At 44.4% G+C, this 25,885-nt stretch overlaps 1 protein-coding gene across 2 annotated transcripts in view; it reads right to left on the bottom strand.

The window, feature by feature from the left end:
* Positions 1-25,885, bottom strand: part of CNTN6 (contactin 6) — a 123,385-nt gene that overhangs the window by 43,862 nt on the left and 53,638 nt on the right. For both annotated transcript variants that reach the window (XM_040076140.2, XM_040076139.2), the window contains exons 5-7: positions 14,751-14,846; positions 7,902-8,105; positions 5,778-5,880 (exon numbers count right to left, since the gene is read on the bottom strand). In XM_040076140.2, the coding sequence (XP_039932074.1) occupies positions 5,778-5,880; positions 7,902-8,105; positions 14,751-14,846 (403 nt within the window). The remainder of the gene's footprint in view (positions 1-5,777; positions 5,881-7,901; positions 8,106-14,750; positions 14,847-25,885) is intronic.

The following is a 25,885-nucleotide window of genomic DNA, read 5'->3' as shown; positions in this document are numbered from 1 at the left end:
TGCCACCTGAAAGAGCTTCATCTCCATGTTTCCTGTTCTCTCAGCCATTTGTTTTCTCTCAGCACTGGCTGTTCATGAACAAGGGAATTCTGTGCTGACACTGAGGCCAGAGGCAGCGCTGGGTGGGAAAAGGCCCCTTCCGTCAGCTTGGCCCAGGTTTGAGCAGAAGGCACTGCCCTGTTCTCCTCCACACCACAGGCTTCTATCCACATCCTTGAGGATGTTCCCAGGCAAGCTCAGCTCACTTTTGGCCAAACATGGAGGCGTTTGAAACTCACTCCTGAGGTCAGCGGAGTAGAAGGGCAGAGCAAGCTCAGAGTTCATCAGCTCTGCTGTGTTTAAAGACAATAAATAGTTAAAAACGGTTTGTTGTCCCACCAGGGAGCCTGGATTTTATATGGAGAAGGAATTCCTGTGTCAGGACAGCAGCTCCACCTGAGCTACAGATAAAGGAGCAGAATCCGGGAGGATCCATAACTCAGCCAGTTCCATGGGATGGACATTTCTAGAGAATATCTGCATTTCTTCATTGACACCACATGGCCACAGAATTCCCAGCATTTCAGTCACTGTATTTTGGAGAAAAGGTTTTTTTGGCTGGTTTCACTTTTTTCTGCTGCTAGTTTTCATCTTTATAACCAAATCTCTTAGTTGCAACTCTTGCTCAGGCCATGTGAAACGTTTCAAGGTTAAAAAAAAGGAATAAATAAAACCAGTTCAATTAAATTGGGTTTTGGAACAAATAATTTATTTAGAAATTGATGCTTTAAGGAGTGAAACTTTCCTTTAGATGTAGGTAATTGTGTATAAAACCTAGTCCAATAAATGCAGCCTTGTGAATTTTTGAATTTTTGTGGGATTATTTTGCATGCTCATGTTCCTTGAGTGGTCAGGAGCTGACTTTACTGCACAGAGCAGTGCCTGCCCATGCAGGTTAGGGGTGGCCCTGCCCCTCATGGGACTTTCTGTCATCCATTCCCTTCCAAAAACCAGATTAAAAACAATGACTGCTCGGGTCTAAAAAGTTTTGGAATACATAAAAAAACAATGAGTGCACTTCCCAAATTTATTACACTTCATGGACAAAGTCTGGCTTTCTCCCGAGTAAATAAGAAAACAGTGCATAAATATGAGAGTGTCTTAGTACATAAATCTGCAGTTTATTTGAAACCTTCAGAGCATCCAGGAGCACTAATTTAATTTATATTCCACCATACAGGCAGCAGAATCACAAAACCATAAGTTACTAACTGGGAAAGAAAAGGAGATGGAAAATATTTTGTGGTTGGTGACAAGCTCTTGTCACAGCGAACGCGAAATTAATTTGTCTGCAGAATTAGAACCCACACCGTGAGGGAGGTTTCACCCTTTTCAGTAAAGATGATGCATTGGGACCGTGCCTCATCTTTTGTCCTGTGCATCTGGGGGCTCTTCAGAGGGAAATTCAATCTGCATTTGGGATAATGAAGCCTGTGGTTCGTTAGACAAATGAGCCCGAGCTGAGCTCTGAAAGCCGCATCGCTGCTGACACCAGGAAGAATTAGGATGCGAGGAGCACCATAATTAAAGCGTTTAATTTTGGACCCTCCTGATGGATTACCTGAAAACAGCAGCTTTCTGCAAGGTGTTGAGCGCCACTCTCCTGGAGGCCCAACCTGAACTGTGTGAGAGGGGATCTGCTCATCCCCAAAGGGACAAATCCTCAGGCCTTGCTTTGATCAGGGATGGGGCTGGAAACGTCACTTGTGGTGCCAAAATATCATCCCCATATCTGGGATTTCAGAATCCCGTAACTGACCCTTTTAAAGCCTCCTACATAAACAGCTTGAGAATGTACCAGAGGTGAAGCCTGGGATTTTTTTATGTAAATTTAGTAAAAATGGTTATTTGGAACCCCCTTGGAGCTGTGTGATTATCTACTTATTCCAAGAGCTGCTATAAAAAAACTGCTTCCATGAATACACTTAGGAGAATAGGTGGGATCTTTGAAAAGTGAATATTCTAGGGCTAAAGGAATTTTGTTTTATATTATTCACATATGCTTTTTACAACCTGAGCTGGCAACAGCCCATCTGCAGGGATTGTGAACTGATTATTTCCTTTTCTTTGAGAAGGGAATGAAGAAAAATATAAACCACAGACGGAGTTTAATAAATACGTGCACCAGACATGGAAACTACTTTGCTTATTTTCATTCCAGGGACTATTCTCATTTGTGCAACAGGAAAAAAAAATAAAGTTATTTTGAGAGAAATCTACAGAAAGCAGCACAGCATAACTCAACGGAACATAATTCTTTCCATGGTACTCAATCCCCTGAAAGACAGGGAACAATAATTTGGATATATGGCATGATTAATAGAGCTTGATCCAAAGCAGGACTTTTAATCCTGGCATAATATTAAACACTGTCATCGTAATGAATATTGGTGCAGAACACAAAGTCTCATCTCTTCTATTAAACTGCCACAGGCTGCAGGAGTTGAAATAGTGGAGCCACTATTTCATATTTCAGTTTTCCCTCTTTCAAAGGATTAAGTATAAGGTGCAGTTTTTTGCCTGTTTAGATTCATCAGAGAGATGCACTTTATGTTGCATTTCCATCACAGCGAGCACTAATTTGCTTTTCAAAATCTTCTATTTGTGGTGTCTGCTCTATAAAATAAGGTTCAAAGCCAAGGACTGGCCTGAGATCCTTTGTCCAGTTCTTATTTAACCCTTTATTTTCCTCAAAACAAGGAGAATTTCTAAGGGTGGTGGACGATTTGTAAAAATCATCAGTGATATTTTAACGTGAAGCAACAAAAGAGCTTTGCAACAGATCTGTGGGAAATCTACCTACCCCAGGGTGCCCCACAGGAGCATATTTTGGGTGGCTTTGAGCTCTCCCACGTTAAAAAAAAAAAGGCATCTTTAAGACATTTTAAACCAAGTTTTAAACTCGGCCGTGCGTCCAGCCTCTCCTAGCGGCGTTTGAACCGCGGAAGCGCCTTTTGAGCGAGGCCCAATTGGTGTGATTTGCTGTTCCACGCAGAAAAAGAGATGCTATTTCTCTAAATACCGCAAAACTGCTCTCATTTAAGACTTCTGCAGACCAAAAACCCCAGCGGGTTGCCTATGATCTGCCTTCAGCGTGACGGATTTCTGCTATTCACCGTGCCCAGGTAGCGGCAGCCGCGGCATCGGCGGAGCCGGCGGCCTAACAGTGTGAGTACAGAAAATTACGGATAATGGGAAAGCGGTTCTGAAATCCGAGCGAGATAATAACCACCGGTGCTTGTGGCGGATCAGAGGTACAGCTCAACAAACGCTGGGCTGAATTGATTTTAACATAAACAGACAATAGCGGGGGCCAGGGTTTTAGCGGAATTCGGGAGTCTGAAGGCGCGGGCGGCCCCGCATTTAGATGGTTCTGCCTGCAATTGTAAACAGTTGGAGGCAGGAAACTTCCAGCTTTTCACAATGCCGCTAATCACCTGCATACCTCTAGAAATCTGGCCTTATCTAATAAGTTGAGAGTGTTTCACCGGCAGTCTGTTTCGCTTGCTCTATTCATGTCTAAATGCCAGCTCTGAGATAAAGCTTTTCCACTGATGGACATGTTGGTGAAAATGTGGTTTAAGGTGGTTTTTTTTTCTCACTCTGTTTAGAGGAAAAAGAAACAAAAACAAACAAAAAAACCACCACAGACTGAAACCTGTGCAGTTCTATACGAGACATGTAACTTCTGAAAATAAAATTTAAGAAGAGGAATCCTGAGAAGTTCTCCAGTATCACCACCCAAGAGCCTCTGCTCCCAAGCAGCGCCTCCAATACGGGCTGCACATCAGCAGTGTGACCCCAGAGGGTGTGTGGAAAATGGATTTTGGCCCATGGATCCCTGGTGTCTAGGCAGGATAACTCCAGGGAAGTCTGGCAGCACTGCTTTCAGCTGCAGTCCTGCACATGAAGAAGAAAATCTACATTAAAGCTGCATTAAACCTCTCAGGCATTCCTAAGCACTGCATACAAGGGTCTCCCTGAGGGACCTCATTATCCATATGTCCTTTCAGTCCCCTTTTTTCTCCTTAAGATGTTCTTAAAATGGCAAAATCTGTTCATCACATTAACATGACCCATCTTTACCCCTTCACTGAGATGTCAGTGCTTTGTACATCTCATTTCCCATTTTTTTCTCTATCATTGTTCAATGCTTTCCATGCAGCAGATGGAAATAAGAAATGACAACTTGAAATGCAAAACCTGCACAGGCCAACACACAATTAAGGATATATTTAAAAAGAAGTAGCTAGACAGTATTTGGGAAAGAAAATCAGCTTTACCCAGAGTGCTAAAGCCTGGTACTGCTTTTGGGCCAAAAAAGTGCATATACCTTTAATAAAAATTAGCTCTAGTATTAGTTTGTATAGAAATCTCGTCTGAAAGGCAAGGCCATTTCAATCTTATTAACTTTGTATTTGCTTTATTTTTCTACTTGCCAGCATAGGTTCCAGAGGAACATTTGATTAATTTGTGCTGTCTGCAAGTCAGGCTTTTAACCTCTGGGAAAGCTCTAAACACTTTAAAAGCTTACAGCCTTAAAATGGATTGTCAAAGTGAACTTAAACTAAATAGAGGTCAACAATCTAAGGGTTATTTGGGCTTTTCCAGGGAAAATGATGCTCGTTGGAAAGACTGGGGTTTGTGGGCTGGTTACAGTGATTCAGTCCTCCGGCTGCTCCCTGAATGCAGAGCAGCTGCCTGGGCTGCCACTGCAGCTGGGGAACACGCACAGCAGTGCAGGAAAACACAGAAAAACGCAGGAAAATGGATTTTTGGAAGGAAGGGCTGCTGCTGGGTCTTCCCAGGGCTCCTCAGCACTGCTTTGGAGACAGGAGGGTCAGGAGATCCACCCCACACACTCTTCAAACATAACCTGATTCCCCACGTTTGATTTTTAGCAATGAGAGAACCCAGAGGAGGCTCCAGGATGAGCAGAGGGTGGAGCAGCTCTGCTGGGAGGAAAGGCTGGCAGAGCTGGAATTGTTCAGCCTGGAGCTGTGGCCTTCCAGGACCTGAAGGGGATACAGGAAACATGGAGAGAGACAATTGGCAAGGGATGGAGTGATGGGACACAGGGAATGGCTTCACACTGACAGAGTGGGTTTAGATTGGGTATCAGGAAGAAATTCCTCCCTGTGAGGGTGGGCAGCCCTGGCACAGGGTCCCAGGGCAGCTGTGGCTGTCCCTGGATCCCTGGAAGTGTCCAGGGGCCAGGTTGGACACTGGGGATTGGAGCAGCCTGGGACAGTGGAAGATGTTCTTGCTGAGAGCAGGGGGCTTGAAACTTGATGAGCTGCATGAGCTTTAAGTTCATCAACCAAGCCAAACCCAAAATCCAAACCAGTCTGTGATTCTGTGATGTCACACAAGTGAAAAAACCCCATTCCTATTGTGATATCTCTCAGGCGTGAGTGTGCAGTTACACTGAGAGCTGTCGCCTGGGGTCTGGTCCCATCTCAGAGTCAAAACTACTCTCAAGAAAGAAAATCTTTGTTGCAGTTTTCCCTCCTCTTCCCACATTCCTTCCCCCTGCTTCAAGCTGTGCCCAAGTGAGCTTCAGCTACAGCACAGTGCTCTCTCTCATCTCCTTGGGAACACATGGCACAGAAACAATCAAAGCAAGGTTAAAAAACCCCACAAGATTCACAAATCCCATTCTGACCAGAATAATTCTAAGGAGAATTATTGAAAGGAGCAGTGTGAGACCCCACGTTTAATAAAAACAGAGCTCTTACTTTCCCAGGGCGAAGCATTCCAGTCTGACAGAGGAGCCCTCCGCCGCGTAGGTTGTTTCTGGAAAACGCACCTCAATCTTCGGCTCATACTCCCCCATCACACCTGTGGAACATCAAAACAGCTCACTCCAGCTGAGCCCCAGACCTCGCGGTGCAACAGAACTTCAGGGTGAAAGGAAGGGTGGCATGAATCACTTCAGAGCCTTATGTTCCACCCGTGGTGAGCGGCACATGAGGGAGCAGCTTTAACCTCCTGGGTGGGGTTCAACCCCGTGCTGAAAATTCTGTGAATTCTCTCCGTTCCCTGCATTCAGGAGTTGAAGAGCGTGACATTATACGAATTTTACATCACAAGCCTGCCGTGCGTCAAGGTTTTGGAGATAATTTTGGGTTCACGCCTCTTATCGAGCAACGCTTCTGCCACTAGTCACTCTCAGGACACTATGCTGATCCTATGTGCAAGAAAATTAGAAATTCCCATGTCTAAACTATTTGAAATACTCTTAAAATTTCTTTAAAACATCGAAATGTGAGTTGCAGGCTTGAGGAAGGCCGATGTAATTAGATGGAATTATCATATTTGAAAATCTGGCTGAGCATCTGATAAATCACAGATAATCCAGTATTAATTTAGGGCATTTAATTTTGCAGCAGGTTTGGGATGGATTTAGGAAACTAAACTTTTAGCTGAACTTCTTGAATATCTTTCATGTGTCTCACAGCGGAACTCATTCCAGCCGTAGGGATGAAGATAAATCAGGTATGTTCCTGCAGTGTCTTTGCCCAGATCCCTCACAGAAAATGAACCAATTCTTGTTTTATATTTAACAGGCATCTGGATAATATTGCATATGCAACTTCCACTGCTGTCTCAGATGCTGCCAGCATTGGAACCAGTCCAGAGGCCACCGCAGTGAATGGGAGAAGATAAAGAGACTGATAGAAGGAGTCTGAGAAAAGGAATAGCGTGATGGAAAGAAGAAAAAAGGAATCAGAAAAGATCTTAAGCATTTGCAATCAGAGTTTGTGCCAAATTATTAACTTTGGAGCTGAGGAAGCGCAGCTTTGCTTTGTGTGATGTGCTGATGCTATTGAACAGCACAGCCTCGCAGTGAAAGCGCTATTCCAGAAGGCACAGCTGAGTTTTGTTTATACTCCAAATCCAACTCTGCGCAGACTTTTGTCACTGATTGTCGCCGCTGCTTTGCAAACACCACGAGTATATTGAAATTTGGGTGGGCAAACTCACAAAACAAACTTTGTGCACGGATTTCCAGGTCTGTATTTCTCCCCGTGAACATTTAATTACAAATGTTGCCAGGAAGGTGTTTGTACATGTGCAGGGGACTTTCTCACCTTGAAGCAGCTCTCTGGATTTGATATTTGAGCTATACTTAGATGACAAATTTAGAAAGATTTGTCGGATTTAAACCTCAACACAGGCACGAGGTGGGAAATATTAAAGTGCCACGTGACATTCTCTTGTTGTTCAGTGACATTGAGAACTTTCTTTGTGTGTTCATCTCCTCACCCCTGTCCCTGACAGCTCAAACGTCAATGATGCCTCAGGATTTCAGCTTTTGTATTTTTCATATATTTGTAATCCTGCAGTTCTTTAGTGTAGAACTCTAAACTCCATACAGAGTGTTAGGTACTGATTTCCCATTTTGGACACAAGAGTTCAGGCCTGGGAATAAAGGACACCTCACTGCCTCAGGCCCGAGAGATGGAAACAAAAGTGAGTTGGGGGCAGCAAACTTGGGGTGAATGACTTCATTACCTGGAGCTGTAATTGGGAGATGAACCCCCAATGTGCAAATGGACCAAACTGATCAAAGTGTGAAAACCCCTGAGCCAGGGTCCATTTTTGGGTGCAGCCCCTGGAGGGCTTTGTCTTCCCTAAATGTACCTGAAGGCCCTTCAATAAATAGAACAGCTTTTTATTTCCTTAATTCTGTCCGGCCTCTGTTTTTAGGTAGTCCCAAAAGGCATCATCAATGTGGAGCCGTGTCCTGCTGCACAACTTTCCCCGGGGGACTTTTCCCTCCCTGGGGGTGAATTCCCAGTGCCTGGAGCAGGAGCAGTTGGGTGTTTTGGGGCAGCCAAGCCCCGCTGTGGACTCACCATCCCCTCGCAGGGTGAGGGCAGTGGGGGGCCCCCAGACCCGGCGCTGCGCCTGGGCGCTGCTCACGGCGCACGTGTAATTCCCCACGTCCCACGGCTCCACCTTGGCCAGGTACAGGTTTCCCGTTGCCTGGGAGACAAAGCGCCGGCTGTCTTCCTGAAGATCCAAGGTGTTATTGTTGAAGATCCACATGTAGGACAAGCCTGGAAAACACCAGACACGCGTCGCGCATCCCTTCCAGCGGAACCCGCTGCCCCGCGGGGCCGGCGGGAAGAACGAGGGAAAACTGCTGGGGAGGCACAAATTAGCACGTGCCACGTTAGCGTTGCTCAAGTTTTTGACTCATTTCAAGCCGCTTCAGGAGGTCACAGCAGTTTCTGTCCCTTGCTACTTCTCATTTTCCTGCTTAGCCTTCTCCTAAGCAGGAATGGCAGCGTTGCAATGGCACGGGAAAGCTGCTTTAGTAAATAATTTCTGTTTATGGCAGTTTCCCTCTGAAAATCCAGAGGGCAAGTTGCTGCTCGGTGCTACAGCTCCTCTCTTCACTCTCAACATGGAAAAATTAAACTGGTAACATGGAGCTTGATAGCTGGATTTTCAGGGAGGGATGTGAGCTGAGCTGCACAAGAGTATTTTGGAGATGACTTAAAATTTGATCCTGTTGCACATTTGATAATGAACATCCCTTTATCTTCCATACTTCTTGCCCCATTCTCACTTCCTGTCCCTTTTCTCACACGTTGCTCCACCATGCAAATCTTCATAATGTAGATCTATAAGACCAGGCAACTTAAAACTGATTTAGTTGACCAGTCCACTCTGGAAAAACAGATATCCTTACGAGTTTACCATTCCCTGTTTTTGGGAAAGACTTTTGGGCCAAGTCTCAGGCACTGAGGAGCAGGGTCAGAGCTGATCCTCCAGTGTGAGGTCACTCAGGGTGTCCTGCCACCCTCTCTGCAGCTGCTCCACACCCAACAGCAGGGGCAGGACTCAAACCCTGTCTTTTACAAGCCACGGTAAATCAAAACTTTCCAAATCTACCAGTTTAGCCCCTCTTAATTAAATGCATAATTCATAAGCCAACAGTCTTCTGCCAACAGCTTCATTTTTACACATTTCCCCCATCAACCACGCCGTTCCAAAAAGATTATTTACGTTGCTTGCCCCCCTTCAGCTCCGGCTTGGGAGCAGTATGGTAATAAGTCTGCAAACTCCAGTAGTTTTGTGGAGTTTTATGTTATCAGCTTCCAGCATTTTAGGACTCTCATTAGAAATGATGCATCTCCAGGGAGCAATCAATGACACTTTCTATACTTGGCTAAACCCTGCGACAGGCTCCGTTTTACTGCAGATAAGGCGAAACTTTCCCGTGCTCTGCAGTAAGCCTGGGACATGCGGCGATTAATTCTCAGTGTCACGCGAGGTGTGTGCAGGTCTGTGTGCTCACCCACGAGATCAAAGCCCCACGCTGGCACATTTACCTGCCCATGGACTTTGAGGTGCTTAAAGCATTTATTTACAGAGGAACATCTGGACAAGGAGGGGTTTTCCTACAGGAAGGATGAGAAATAAGGGCTGTAGCCACGACCTGCTCTGTCTTGAAGAGATGCACAGACTGTTTCCCTGTCTCAGGAACAGATTTTGCTGACTGCAGACTGTCTGGGCAAACAGACCAAAGTGTGCAAAATTCTGATTTCAACTCATTTTTTGAATGCTTCTAAGCTGCAGAAAAGGGCTTTTTCTCCTTTTCTGCAGAAAAGGCTGAAGATTCACAAGGTAAATACTCTAATCTACACTCAGTTAAATGTTGTCTGCATTTCTGTGGAAGAAATACTCTGGATCTGCCCTCTCCCCAGGTTTCCCAAAGCACTGAGGGCTGGTACCCCAATGTGCTTTTCCTGCCAGCTGGAATTCTTGCCTTCCTCCTTACTGAGACCTGCCCTAAGGCACCTCTGGGCAGTAAAGCCACTCCAGGTGCTTGAACCTGATGTTTGGATGCCCAGATTTCCGTGCCAGGATAGTATATCCACGAGAATCTGGAAATAATTTCAAGAATGAGTAACGGGGAGAAAGCAGTTTGGAATTTCTTTGCCAGGGTTCTGGTGGTGGCAATTACAGAGCTGAAGAAAGTCCTGATCCCCTCTAAGGGCATCCCTGTACCTGCCAAGACTCCAAAAGGATTCCCAGGAAAGATCTTTTAAACATTTTCTGGCATGGAACCAAAACCCAGACTCCAGCCGTGGGAGTAGGTGATGCAGCTGAATTCTCTGTGCAAGACAGAATAAAATAAAACTCTATTAAAGCCAACTTTGTGCTGCACAGACATTCTTCAGGAGGTCAATCTGTGAATTAATTAATCACTAGAAGAGAACCAGACCTTTTCTGTCCTGATTTCTGTTCTCAGGGGGCTCCAGCTGACTTCATTTTGTGCAGTTTCTCCCTGCCTGCTCCCCACCATCGCTTCAGGGACTATTGATGAATTTCCCCATCAACAGGGAACAAGCACAGGGCCCTCTTAGTCATATTTAAATCCATTTCCCCCCCCCAGTATGAGGGATATAAACACTCGTAACTGCAGGTTCATCATCACCCATCCGCAGGCCATCCTTGCCTAGAGCCTCATTCAGCTCCACTAAATTCTGTAGAAACCCTAATTTTAATTGACTTCAGTGGGAGTTGGATGAAATCTCGAGAGGAAGGAGCCAAACTTTGGAGACTGAACTTTTTTTTTTTTCATGCTTTTAAGGCATAATACCAGCAACCTACTCCCTTACTCAGTATCTTTTCTTGGAAAGTTACTACAGCAACAGGTAATAGAGTAAAAAATCCAGAACTGTGTTATAAAATCTTCCATTTTGGGTCACTTGGAATAAATCAGATGAGCACATCCACTGAATGAGCCAAAAAAAAAAAGGAGAAAAAGCCCTTTTCTCTGGCTTTTGTAGCAGAGCAGGAGTTATTTTATAGGGCTGCAACATTGGGGTGTGTTTGTTTGGTTTTTTTTTTTTTTAAATCCAAGGGAAGTGATTGTGGTGTCAGTGTCCCTTCTCACCCCAGAGACCCCAAAAGCTGGTTAATCCACCTCGCCTTCCAGGTGGGCAATTCCTGAGCTTGGCCAGGCTGGAGAGCATCTCCCACCTCTGTCATTCCTGAGAGTTTTCCTTCAGAGCTCGGCTGGGAAGGAGGAGCAGCTGATAATCACCCCTGAAACACTGATCTGGGGCACCGAACATCTCAGTGCTTCCCTCAGCCCAAGCAAACCCAAATCGATGCTGCTGGATGTGCAGCAGAGCAGCTCCAGGCTGGGCTCAGGAGCTGGGGGGAAGCTGGATTAAAGATTCCCAGGAGTAGAGAGAAAAGGACTCTCAGCCCATGACTGAGGCACTGGGTTCTCTGAAGGGACAGACACTTCAAACCCTCCCCTGCAGATTATGCACTTTATCAAGGGCATCCTTTAATGGGAAACGCAGAAATCAAAGGCCCTTTCCCAGCGCTGCTCGTCTCATCGCATCCCATCCTCTGCACACACCCAGATTCGAGCTTCACCTCCTTCCCCAGCCTTCTGCAGACCGAGAATTCGGAATTTTTACCCGCCCAAGCAGGTCCACAGGGCTCCTACATCCTTAGGAGTGTTTTGGGGTTTGTTTAGCCTCCCTACAGCAACGTCAGCACAGAGGAAAGCTCAGAGCCTCCGTCCCTCTCCCAGCCCTGGCGCATCTTCCACACAAATAAATGCAAATGCAGAGCGATCCTGCTGCTCCTAACAAGATTAGCAACTTCCTTAAAGCTCTGCAGGGAGCCAGCTCGGAGGAAACAGCCTTTAGATCAAGCTTCACTTCTAAGGAAATAAATGAACAACAGTCCACCCCACAGTCTTGTGTCAAGCATTACCATTTAGGCAGCAGCTTCTTAAGCACAGGAAGGTCAAGCTCGTGTGTAGCTGCAGAAATTAAACCTTCTCCCAGCTTCCTCCCTACCTCAGAGCTCTCTAAAAAGCAATTTTTTTTTTTTTTTTCCCCCACTGGTAAAATATTACTGTGTGCTGATTACACAGAGGGAAAGGGCTGACTTAAAGAACTGCAAGCAGAGACGGGATGAGGTTCAGGAAAAAAACATCCAGCTCACCTGGTCCCCTCTGCCCTGCTGAGCCCCGCTAACAAGCAGAGGGATGGCAGAGCTCTGTAAGGTGTGGTAATGAGCTTCATAAATAACAACAGAGACACCAGCGCACATCTCACCGAGCAGGGGCAGGCTGAGGGAATAAAAGTGGTTTTTTTGGAGGGGCAGCCTTGCTCTTGCTTTAAAAACTAACTACAGGCTGTGATTCTTTTTTTTTTTTTTTTTTTTTCTTTTAACTGTAATTTTTAATGTCCTAACTGATAAGCACGGGTGGATTCTTTTTTTTTTTTTTTCTTTCATGCTTGTGTTTGATCCATCCTGAAAGTCCTAATATTAGCTCACAGCAATATGGAATTCTCTTTTTGTTCTCCGAGGTGGTTTGAAGCTGATGTGAAAGCTGCTGGAGCAGCCTTTTTGTACGTTTGTTTGTTTGTTTATTTTTGGTTCATAGCTGACTAATATATTTCTGTCCTCTATTTAAGTGAATCGCTCATTTCTCTTGTGCAGAAATAGGTTAGCAGTGCTCTCAGTTAAGAAACCAGCACACAGAAAAAGAAGCAGCACATCTTTCCTCCCGTCAACTGTATTGGGAAATTAATTCCAACTGAGCTTTAAATATTTTAAATATTGTTGGCCATGGACCAACACTTTTGGTGTCTGATAAGCAGCTGAGTGTCCTGATGAGCTCTGCAGAGGTTTCCTGTGAGCTGGAGGTTTAACTCCAGTGCTGTGGCGCAGGACCTGATAAACTTGGCAAGGTGAGAAAGGGAAGTGAGACACTGCACTTCCCTATGGACTTCTGCAGCCCTCGTTCCATCTTCTTGGTGTTGTATGGGAGGAATTGAATTAATGAATGCTCCTTGTTTTCCAGTCTATTATTTCTATTCCTCTTCTTCTATTGTTATGCTGACTTTTAGAGGCTGGCAGGAGGTTTTACCCAGTGCTTCCTATTTCAAATTTCCTATATTAATAGCAGCTGCTTCAAACAACTGCTGTACAGAGGGTTCCTGTCTTCCTTCAAGTCATTACATCACAGGAAAGGCAACTCTTTCCCTGCTGGCAGGGCTTATCTCCCAAATTCCTTGACATCTCTCTAATTCCTGACACATTTAAAGTGCTGCACAGAACTCTTGTAACGTGAAGCACAGTTTGTAATCCTTCCTCCTGCAGGTATTGTGCGGTGGAGGCAAGGGTTTCAATTAAAAAAATACCTATATATACTAAATATATAACCCTTTTCAACAAAAACAACTTCCCAAGCACCTTGAAACAGTCTCCGACTTATCGTGGCTTGCACCACATACTTCATCCCCGTGGCATATAATTTTGGATCCTAAACAGGGTGCTTAGGGAGGACAAAAGGACTCAGGCTCTGCTCTCTGGGGAGTTGTTTTTGCAGGGAATGGATTTTCCAGGCCTGTTGGTCAGCAGCTCCCAGCCCCAGCTGCAGGAACGCTCTGGGACCGGCTTTGCTCGGGGATACCATTTTGTCAGGTCAATTAATCTGGGGGGAACTCACCTGGTAACGATTTATTTGCTCTGAATGTTTTCTTCTCCTCTTCCCTCTTTGTCAAATCATAATTTTTACCCTGCGGCAGGAGGGGAATAGATAGCTCACTGGCTCCAGGATGGATGTGTTGTCTTTCTGCCTGTCCCACTGATACATTTGAGGAACTCTTTGAAGCATTTTGTGCCCTTAAGGACCAGGTTTCAGTTGTCTCCTTGATTATATCCTCCTTTCATATGGCTGTAAACACCCAGTGAACTGACACTTCCTCTCTCAATAGGGCTGGAGGGGTTTCTATTGATTGATGGGATTTTCTCGCCCTCTGAAACGCTGCGTCCTCTTTCTACATCACTATTTACCTTCTCCTGGGGGTTTGGCTTATAACTCTGTTTCTTTAGGAAGGATTGAGGGTGGCTGGGGAGCAGGACATGGAAAACTGCAGCTCCTGTGGGTGTGTGGTCGCTGCTGCCAAAAGCAGGATGTGAGTCATCCAAGAACTGCTCGGTGTTTAAGTCCGAAACGAGACAATTTGGTAACTGTGTCATTGATATATCCCCTCTCTTAATAAACATTTGCTTTACTTGGGTAAAATTTTCACCTGGGTTTACCCCACCCAGAAAGGAAGATCTCCAGTTGAACACCCCCAAATAATTCATCAGAAAACTCCTTTTCATTCCCCATCTGAAGCACTGACAATAACTATGAAACCCGATCTAAGCTCTCTTTAATCAGGCAGTTCACCTCTCCAGAAACCCCTTCCAATCTAAACAATTCTCTGATTATCAGGAAGGAATAAAATCAGGGATTCAAGAGCAGCAGCCAAACCTTCATGAAAAACCCATCGCGTCTGATGAAGGATTCAAAGGGGAAAGGAGCCAATGCATGCAGGCCTGGAGTAGTTTTGGTGCAGGAAATATTGCTGGGGGCTGCTTTTCTGCCATTCCATGAGGACCAAAGCCCTGGGATAACCAGGAAGGTCAGCAGAGAGTCTTGGACACCTTCATGCTGTGTCCCAAGGAATGACAGATGCTACCCCCTAACAAAATAATAAAAAAGGGCCTCCAAAAAAGGGTGAACCCCGTGTCTTTTGAAGAAAAAAAATCCAAATTTTTTGTAAACCCAGGTAACCGACGCACAGGCAAATTCCAGTGCTGACCCCATGGGGAATTCTGCTCGTCCCGAGGCAGAGCAGGGCTGCTCAGGCTGTCCCTCACCGTACCTCCGTGGTGGGGGGGAGTTCCACAGAGCAGGACCACTCCTTGTCCCTCTCTCACTGACACCGGGCTTCTCGCTCTCGTCTCGAAGTCTTCCAGGTCTTGAGGGCGAAGGAGAAAACAAGGCCTGGTTATTATCCATGATTTATTCCTGACTGCATCCCAATTCACCCAATTTATTAACTCGAGAGCGGTCACGTATCGGAAGGCGGAATTTAATTCCATTGAGAAATTGTACACAAAAATAGCTCGTCCAACCTGATCTCATGGAATTACAGGATCATTAAGGTTGGAGAAGACCTCCCAAATCATCCAGTCCAACTGTTACTGAGTCTTTTGGCATTCACAAAATATTTATTCCTGCAGCAGCTCTGCTGCAGCTCTGGGAATTTGTGTTTACAATTTCTATTTGCAAAGCCAGTCTATTATTCCGCGACTTTTTTTCCAGCATCATTTTTTCGAACTTGCAAGACTTAATCTACATGAGTTGGGAAAAAAAAAACCCACAACATTTTTTAGTGTTTCCTTTTCTATAGAAATAGAGAACAGCTGTGTTCTATATATACAAGTGATAATTAAAGATCAGCAGGACTCCCACAGAGTGTAGGTTTAAATGATGATAAAAATATGTTGTTTTCTTTAAGATTCTGGTCTGGCCTAAACTGGCTGCAGTGCTTGGATATGTTTTGATTTCTGGTTTTAAAAGGGAGGAAGAGGAGATTTTCAGTGGGAAATCTCCTGTCCATGCCCATCTCCCACAGGTGATTTTTATGGCTCTTAATGTCTATTTTTCACCATGTCTAATGCCACACTCAATCTGCTGCTTCCTCACGTTTCACTGAGGTGTTGAAGAATTATCAGCCTGATTCCTGGTAATTCAATTACAAAACATGACACAGAAGATGAGCTTAAAAAAAAAAAAAAAAAAAAAAAAAAGTTTATTTACTTTTTGATCCAGTTCTCATCCTAATGAGAAGCCTTCCCATTTTCTTAGAGCCATTTGGGAAATGATTGCTTGTAACACATTCAAAATATGCTTTAATACAATAAATATCAGCTTCCCCCTAAACCTCTTTATACCACAGAGCTGTAAACTGCCTGCCCTAAGCTCATTTTATTTACCTTGCTGCAGATTCTTGTTTCAAGCAATTGTTCCATTTTTCATCAGCTGAACACCAACCCGAGCCAGAGTTCAATAGAGAGAAACAGCCCTCGTTGGTCAGAGCAATAACGATTACTACCTGTACAGCCTCAGCTATTTATGTCAATATATCAATTTTCTCCCCCTTAGCTGAACTTTACACAGTTAATTTTTTCTTTTCCTCCTCTTCATCTCCTGGAAATTGGTCTCCTATGAAGACATTGTCTGCTCAGAGGGGGCTGGATTGAATTAAAGCACCTGTAGCACCTCCTCGTGCTGTCATAGCACAATAGATGGGGCCTGTCAATACACGGGGAAAGGGTTTTAAACTCTGATGTTCTTTTAATTGCCTGCTGGCTACAGCTCTGCCATGGATTATGGGTAGGCCAAGGGGAAAAAAAAAAAAGACAGAGAAAAGGACAAGAAAAAATAGAGGAAAAAAAATTATTTAGTTGTATTCCATACTGTAATTGTAAATGAAATATAGTAGAGAGAGGGCGTATTATGATTAATTAGAGTTTGGCTTCATACTTAGTCCAGTCTCTGAATTTGTGGGTTTATTTGTTCATTTTCAAAATTCCGTTTGAGAAAATTTGCCACATTTTCTTTCTTTCCTGGCAGTTGTTTTCTGAGAAGAAGAAGGCCAGCACCAAATATCTGTGTGGAAAAGGTATCCCTGGTATTCCTGTCAAGATTTGCTTGGGATGCCTGGTCTAAGGCTTTGTGCTCTGGGACAAGGGGAAAAAAGTCCCTCAAATTCTCATATTTATTATATTAATTAAAAAAAAATAGAAAAATTCAGATTTTCTTAGGATTCAGGTGCTAACAACAAAAATTATCACAGTTCCCTTTCCTATCTCTTTTCCTCAGCTGTTAATATGAAACAAACTGCAATTTCTGCTTAAAAATAATTAACCCCCCAAAAAACTCTGGGTCAGTATGGAAAATCTGTGCAGTCTAAGTAATTCTTCCCAATTTTCACTGCAGAAAATCAGCCCCTTTTTTTTTTTTTTTTTTTTTTTTTTTTTTTTTTTCCTGAGAACAAAATTTCAGTTGTTATGAGACATCCGAGAAAGGAGGGAGAGAAAATAAAGGAAGCGCAGTGCAGCAGGAGGAAAAGGTTTTCCTGACAATTGAGAATTAACCGTGTAATACCTCGCTCTGAAATGGGAATAGATTTTGGAAAGTAATGAGCTGCTGGTAGCAATTTTTAGTTTAATGACACAATATGTCATGTTTTCAGTTTTACTCTCATTTCAGGTGCTGTGTCACCTGTCCGTGTCTCTCCATTAAAACCGTGACAAGTGTCCCTGACTTGAATAATTAAAAGGAGGAGGATGAGATCTCTTAGGGATCCACTGCTTTATAGGGAGCAGGACCATTTTTTGGTTGTATCACAGAATCATGGAATGGTTTGGGTTGGGAGGGACCTTGAAGCCCATCCAGCCCTACCTGAGACATCTTCCTCTGTCCCAGGCTGCTCCAAGCCCTGTCCAGCCTGGCCTTGGGCACTTCCAGGGATGGGACTGCCACAATTTCTTAGGGCACGCTCTGCCAGAGCCTCCCCACCCTCACAGGGAACGATCTTTTCCTAAAACCCCATCGAAACCCACTCGCTTTCAGTTGAATCCATGTGGAGAAGAAGTTGGCTGTGCCTTTTCAATCTCCACTTTTCGACCTTGAGGATCAAAATCCGTTGGTGGGAGTTTGGGCCCTTTCATGGCACGTTTGTAGTTCTGTTGTACAAAGCAACTCAGCTTTTCCAGTGCTGGAGAGGAGATTTCCATCCCTTTATGCTTATTAATCATAGGCATAAAAAAAGCAGTTGTGGAGGCACATAAATCATCATTTAATCTCTTCATCTCACCCACGACAGGGACAAATATGCAATGTCCTTATTTAACCCAGTTTTTAAAGACCTTTAGGAAAAGACATTTTCTTTAAAGAATACATTCCACTGTTTAACTCTGAGATCTTAATCGCTCTGCATCCTTTGGAAACCCTCACCTCCTCAAAATTTCACAGGCCAAGCCAGAAATGATCTTTTGCTTTGATTGGTTTTGATAGATAATTGTACAAAGTAAATTTATTCTGTGCCTCTCTCTGCAATAAAGAATCATTGAAGAACAAAAGAACCCCAAACCTCTGAGAGACCAAACCAAGGCAAAACAGATAAAGAGAATTCATCAGCTGAGTTGGTGTTGCTTCTGTTTTCATCTTTATTGGACTCCTCCTCCAGGCACGCAGCATCTCCCACGGAATATTGTGACATCTCATTCAAATGGGTTCAATAATGAGCTATAAAATAATCTCCTTTTGCTTTGCATCCAGGTGGATGAGAGAGGGAAGAGGTGGACCCTGAGAAATAATTTTTGTCTTTGCCACATCTATTAGATGGATTTCTCCATCTATTTTCCAACCTACAGGGTTGTATTTTCAATGACATATTGCAATTCAAAATGTGTTAAGTGCATACACGTTGGGAAAAAAAAAAAATATTACTTGATTATACAGATACAAATACAGATATTCTACTTTGTTCTTGTTATTCTGAAATTCTGGCTGCTGTCAAAACCCCTTCTCCTTGCCCTGGGTGTTCATTGACACCAAGAGAGCACAACCACTGTGTTCTTCCAGCTCCTGTTCCCTAGCACAGCTCTATAACGTAACATGACATAACCTAATAAAGCAGAATGTTGCCTGTCAAAAAGAGTATCAGCTAAGAAGGCTAAGATCAGGTGTTTGGCACACATTTAGATTGCTAATATGCACTTAGGAATAAGATGACTATTTAACAGATGGTATATTTGCTAACTTCAGTGTTTCTGCAGAGATCTATAAATAAATTATCACCTAGTTCCTACATAATTCCTTTCATTCTTTGTCTGTATTTATCTCACTTGAAGAACAACGAGTTCCCTCACACTCCATTGCTCTCTCAGCTGCGAGTTTTAACAAAAAGCCACTTTTTTTTTCCCCCTCCCCGGATCTGTGCACGTTGGCAGACTGCTCTTGGTAGAGCACGAATAATCAGTTGGATGTGATAATGAGGTCGTGGAGGCCAAGCAAAATGCTCAGATGCACAAGTGATCCTTCCCAGGGAAGAGTGGGAATGCATGGACTCAGCTGCGTGTGGCACGGCCTCGTCCCTGGCTGGGAACGCTGCAGAGCTGAGCGAGGAGGGGCTGTGCTCACAGCACCCCAAACATATGGCATTTTGTGGGGTGGAGATAGGGAATGGCACGGATGGTGTCAGAGGCTGTCAGCTCCTTGCTGGGAATGAGGGCAGGAACGGGGAGAAGGGATGGGTGAGAGCATTTTTCACCTGGTGTAACCCAGCTTTACCCACTGGGGTCAAGGATGTTCTCATGGAAGTACTGAAGGTTTGGGTTTGAAGGACCTTAAAGCCCGTCCCATTCCACTCCTCACATGGGCAGGGGCACCTTCCACTATCCCAGGGTGCTCCAAACCCCATCCAGCTTGCCTTTATCCTGATTTATGGCCTGAAATCTTCCAGGTTGATTTTAAACAGAATAAAACCAGAGGTTGAGAAGAATATCAGTGTTGGATGAAGGTGACCATCGGTGTCACTTTGCTGAGCACAAACCTGACAGTGACAGAAGCAAACCCAGGCTGGGTGAGGTAAAAAGTGTCCACTGGAGGTGGAAACAAAATGGAAGTGATGGACAGAAATCTTTCCTGCTGAGGCACTTCCATCAATTAATAGGTTAATTAATAGGTTCAGCCACACATTATTTTTTCCTTAATGTTTCAAAGCTCATAATAATCAAGCAAATCATAAATCCCAGAGTGTTTCGGTTTGGAAGGGGCCTTAAAGCCCATCCTGTTCCACCCCCTGCCATGGGCAGGGACACCTTCCACTAGACCAGGTACCTCCAAGCAACAACCAGTTGCTGACTGCTCATTAATATATTTGTTCTAATTTCCCCACTGCCACTGTTCCCCATACATCTGGGGTTTTGTTTGGTTTATTTTAATATAAAACTGCCTTACATGTGCCAGAGTAGCAGATTTAACTAGAGAACAGAGTGAAAGGTCAGTTTTCCTGGGATTAGGGAACGGCTTTTTAAAAATGTCAGGTAGGAACAAAAACAAAGTCACAAGCAGCAACTCGTCCATTTCAACCTCTCAGTCATGTGTTTGAAATTCCTGAACCTGCTCAGGGGCAGTCCATCCAAACCCATCCATTCCAAGCCAGTCCATCTTAAGAAGGAGCACAGAACTTCTCCAAGGAAACCAGGGAAACTTGGGTGTTTTAATATATAAAATTGTTACAGGCAATTAGAGAAACTCCAATTTATCACCTTGCATAATTACCACAGTTCATCTGAATTAATGTGATTTCATGCTTTCTTGAACTTTTGATTCCCCTCCCCCCAATAAATGTTTTGTCATTACATAATCTCAAATATAATGGTTGTAATTACTTGGTATTGAAATGTGCAATGAATGTTAAGGCATGAGGAGCAAGAGCTCCTTACAAATTAGCCATGCTCCTGAGGACAAATCAATACAATTCCTCACATTTCCACGTGCCTGTGTCAAATTGTGATAGATCACTTCTATTCCTTTTTATTTTAATTTTTTTTTTCTCTGTCTCTTATTGCCTGTGATATATTGCAATGGGAGAGGTGCTCCTGCAGTGATGCAGCAGAACAGGAATTTCCTCACAGGGAAATGGGGTGCAAAGGACAAGCTCAGCACTTTTCCAAGGAAGCTCCTGGTTATGATTTGCTGTGAGAATTTCCAGCAGTTGTGTTATCAGCTGACCATTAGTTACCTTCTTTTGCTCTGGCTCTGATGAATTAGGGGCCCCATTTGGGCCTGAATTTGGTGCCCGAATCAGAGAATTTAGGTCTGTTATAACTACAGATAATAAAAATGAACCCTACTGAATATTTTAAATTATCTCATATTCCGGAAGGCCCCACAATTCCAGATTTTGGGGTTTTTTTTGCTTTGTGTTTTTTTTTAATTCTCTCACATCGAGGAAGTCCCAAAAAAATTGGGGTTAAAGCTCTTTTAGCTACAGGCTGTGCTTATCCAGACCACCCCAGACCTCTCCTGGACATCAATCCCAGGTTTTATTGCTTCCCCTCAGTATTTTTGTACTGAATTGCTTCACAGGAGATGAGCACCAGTCTCTTGCAGCCTGGATACTACAGGGTGTGTTATGGAAATATCCTTCTCTCTCCAAATATCTCCCAAAGGAATAGCTAATCTCCTTCCCTGCAACTTCCACTGCAAAGTAAACTCTCTTTTTCAGCTTTCCAAACAGCACTAAACTTGCTGAACAAACCCTCTGACGGTTCCTTTGTCTTGATAATACTGTCAATACATTAATCTTTTCCCGTTAGCATCTAATCTCAATTTTTTAAATGTTCTAATTGATTTTCTATGAATTCAATGCTGAGATTAAGAGCGGTGTTATCTCTAATTAAGGTGTCTGAAAGCTGCTTAGTATTTCCCATTTCCTGCCTTTTAAAAACTTGGATTTTCTCCTGAACGCCTGCTGAGTTGTACTGCTCCATTTGAAACACTCGTGAGCCTTTAACACGTCAGGTCTGGAAGATCTGGAGCTCAGTCAGCCTGGACAATGTCTGAGTGTCTCACCAGCACAGGTTAAAAATCCACTGGAATTCCCACTTTTGTTCCCACTTCCACCTTAGGGGAACACTGCATCCATCCCAGTGTGGGTAAAGGGAAAGCAGCCCTGTCCCCCAAAATTCCCTGATGGAGCTGCTTGTCAAAAAGGAGAGGGAAAACCACAATCACCGGGTCCTGTCCTTCTCCAAAGCTGTGTAATCATCCAAGGACCTTCATCAGCGCTTCCTTATTTCGTTAAATTACTTTGGAGCTTCCAAGGGAAAGGACCTGTAATTTACACTTCGGGATGAACACAGGCCCCGGGTCCTCAATTCAGCTTAAATGATCTGAATGGCCAATCCAGGCACTAATTTTCAAGGTGGGGAACAATAATTCCTGCCACAGGCTGATTGTCTTATTCAATTAAGGAGTGAAAATGCCCTTTACAAAGTAATATCAAGCTTCTCTAGAGGAAAAAAGTGGAAGGTCACAATTAAATTAAAGAGGGAGGGTGAGGTGAGGGAGAGAAAAACCCTGAGCTGGCTTGGTTTTTGTTCGTGCACCGAGAAACCCAGAGCACAGAAACATGCTGGGAAGCTGTAGAGCTGGTCCACATCTGGCCTTTGTTATTTTTCCCCCTGCTTTTACAGAGTTAGCAGCATAAAATATTAAATTTCTCTTCTGAGCTGAGCACAGGACTTGCTCTGAGCAGTAAGTGTTGACACAGCCTTAGAGCTCCTGCTCCCAAGCCCATCTGCAGGCCAGAGGCACCGCTGAGGAGCTGCCCCTCTCCCAGGGAGGGGCACAGAGGGAGTATTTGCTTAATATTTTATATTCCTGAACAGTTTTCTCACTTGTCATGGCACGGTTCATTTGTCACCTGTCATCACCAGAGTCACTTCGCCGTCTGCAGGAGTTTTCTCCAGATTGGAGAGCTCTTAAAGACAGATTTCTCTTTCTGGGCTGAACCTCGAGGGTCGGATTTATCCCTGCCACAACTACACTGACTTCCACAGGAGACAACCCTGGCTGCTGGGGAAAATGTCCTTTTGGCAGGGGGCTTAATTCTTATCCAAACTCTCTTCTCCTTCATATTTCCCGCTGCTCCCACAAAAACATGTTTTTAACTTCATGGAGATGGTTCAGGAACTTCTCCCTTCCCTCAGACCTTGACCTTGTTTTGGGGGTCAGGTAGCTGTACCCTGGTCCTGCAGAAGAACCTCTCGCATCCCTGCACTGGGTTCTGATGGACACAGTCCCACTTCAGGCCACTAATTCTTTTTATAATGTTTCTACCAACAAAATAATAATCAAGGCTCGTAATACACACAATTAAAAATGGCAAGGAGGAGAGGAAAAGTGGCAAGGAAGAGAGAGCTCTCACACACTGCTGTCAATGTCCCTGCCTATTTCAGCTCTTCCCAAATTCCTGCCCAGCCCTTTGGAGATCTTGATCCAGCACAGAATTAATTCTTGTAGAATTACCCTGAACTACCCCCAGCCCCTTCTTTACCTCCCTCATTCCAGCTGCAAAGCCCTCAAAGAATTCCTTGCAATGGGAATTTCAAGATTTACCCGAGCAATTGATGAAGGGGATCTTGTCAGTGGGATTTCAGGTGTAGGTTACACTATTTGTTCTTGCTGTAGCATTTAGAAATGGATATTTACAGCTCAGTGCATTCTCTGTGCCAGATGTGGTTTTCCTGTTGAAAAAGGCAACGCCTGTGACCTCATTCCTTCACTCCATGAAAAGTCAAAATGTTACACGCTGTTCCTCCTTCTTCAATATCAGCTACAGAATAGACGACAGCTACCTTAAAACATTACACAGGATCAACCTTCACTGCAAAAATAACTGCTCAATTAATTTCATTATTTTTATTAGGGAAAAAAAAAAAAAAAAGCCAATCATTTATTCCAAATAATTTAGTTCTTTTTTTTCTCCTTGCAAACCTCCACCATAACTCCTTTTGTCACGGCAAAAAATGAAGGATCTCACGTGAACATCATGGATATTTCACTCAACAATCTATTGGAATCTACATCACCTTGTCTGTAATGAAAGGAGAGCAGATAAAATAGCAAATCACCCAAACTGCAAACATAGACCGGTTTTATCCTTCCCAAGTATTAAATTTTATCAATCAGAATCTATCAGCTCCGGGACCTGTGGATGCTTTGTTCCCCACCATATCTCAATCACATATATTGCTTTTCCAATACAACTGGCAATGGGTTGATTTAGGATAAACACTTTTAAAGGATCTAAAGAAGAGTAAGTAATATAGAACTAAAAGATAATCTTCAAATACTTCTGTGTTCCTTATTACTACTTTATCTGCCTGGTTCACTGCCTGTAATGCTCCTTACAACCACTCTGCAATGTAGATCTCTGTTTCACAGATAAAAAAACTCCTTTTACAATAAAAGTCTGAGGAACTAACCTGGAATAAAGCAGCTTTAACCAAGAGCTGATAGAGCAGAGCCTTGAACACAGTGGTGAAGTACTTTGAGAGAGATGCTTAAACCGTTGGAGGGGCAGAAAAGTGGAATTTCTGATGTGCCTGGTCTGCTCCAACATAAAATAAACAGGGAATGTTGCTGCCATCATCTTCAGGATGTGTTTAACAGGAGAGAGGAGGCCATGAAGACAGCTCCTGGTGTCAAAGGACATCACACCGGCTCTGAGGATGCAGAGGAGACTTAAAGAGGGAACGATGGAAAAGCAAACCCCTTCCTTATGGAGACACACCCACATCTTCTGGTTTTAAGACTCCAGGCTGTTCTTTGTGTCTTCAGGAATGTCAGGAGATTTGCATAATCCCATTCTTGTGATATCAGGGCTCTAAAATAGAAGCTGTATTATCACCCTGCCTTGTCCTGTCAGCAGGCAGGTGAAACCCTTCCACGCTTCCTGCTTCATCACTGCTGACTGGTGGATCCTGCTTTTCCTGGGGCCTGTGAGAGGCTCTGTGTGCACAGAATTCTGCAAAGAAATAAACTCTGGGAAGCTCAGCGGGGTTACGGGAAGATGAGCTGAGCGTGGTGAGGTCTTACAGCAGTTCTGGTCTTGGAGTGATTAAATTCCATCATTTTAGAGGGAATCTCTGCATGTGTTCTGCTCAAAGTAGCCTTGAAGGATGCCCAGTGCCCCAATTTGGGGTGGGTAGAGCAGGATAAGGACCCCTTAGAGATCCCTCCCTGCTGGAACCAGCCCAGAGGAGGCCACCAAGTTGATCAGAGGGCTGGAGCACTTCTCCTGCGAAGACAGCTGGGAGAGGTGGGGCTGTTACCCCTGGAAATACGGTATTCCTCACAGCAGTGGTTCTCACCAGGTTTTTACTGATTTTCTGAGGAAACTGTGAAGTAAAGGGGCAGAAAAAGGAAAACTTGCCTGAGGCTGCTGGGTCTGCTCTCCATGGAGAGCATCCATTAAGGAAAGACCTTGGCGTGGTCTCCTGCCACGGGAACTGCTGCAGAGAGAGCTGCAGCATTGGTACAGAGTGTCCATAACAATCAGAAGTGAAAAATGAGAGTTCTCCTTCTTTTCACTCCAAGCAGAATTTTGTCAAAATATGAGGTTTATTCCCTGTATCTCCTTCTCTCCGAGCCTGGCCCTCAGCTCCCCACACCAGGCAGGGTGGCTGCTGCTGCTGCTGCAGTGCTATTGGATTCTACCTGTGCTTAGAAGCCCAAAAGGCAATTTTGAGCTGTGAGCCTGTTTCGTGACATATGGAAGAGATGACAGCAGCACTTCCATCCTCCAGACAGGATCGATCCACAGCAAGTGCTCCCACTGCACGCTGCATTTTTTCCTCACCCACTGAAGGGAAGATGCAGACTGGGAGGTGTTACCAGGATCACCAGGAGGGCTGTGCAGAGCATGCAAAGGAGAATTTTGTGGCTGATTCTCCACACATCTGCAGCTGAGATGTGTTTCTGCATCAGAGGAAGATGTTCCTGCCTGTGGGAGTGGGGCTGAAATGAGACGAGCTTTAAGGTCCCTCCCAAACCATTCGTGGATTATATAAAGTCCACCCTTTTAAAACAGAGAGCTGGGGTCAGTGCATGACTCAGCATGTGTAGGGCAGAGAGTGGTGTTAGAATGAGGATAGAGACTGAGAGAATCGGGATTGTCCAGCCTGGAGAGGAGAAGCTTTGGGGTCACCTCACTGTGGCCTTCCAGAGCCTGAAGGAAGCTACAAGAGAGATGGAGAGAGAGATTTTGGAAAGGTCCTGGAGGGCCCAGACAAGGGGGAATGGCTTCAAACTGACAGAGGGTAGGGTTAGATGGGATATTGGGAAGAAATTCCTCCCTGTGAGGGTGGGGAGACTCTGGCATGGGGTGCCCAGGGAAGATGTGGCTGCCCCTGGATCCCTGGAAGTATCCGA

This window comes from Hirundo rustica, chromosome 12 (assembly GCF_015227805.2).
Source record: "Hirundo rustica isolate bHirRus1 chromosome 12, bHirRus1.pri.v3, whole genome shotgun sequence".
NCBI lineage: Eukaryota > Metazoa > Chordata > Aves > Passeriformes > Hirundinidae > Hirundo > Hirundo rustica.
The sequence above is the reverse complement of the archived record's forward strand: the minus strand, read 5'-3'. Positions and strand labels throughout refer to the sequence as shown.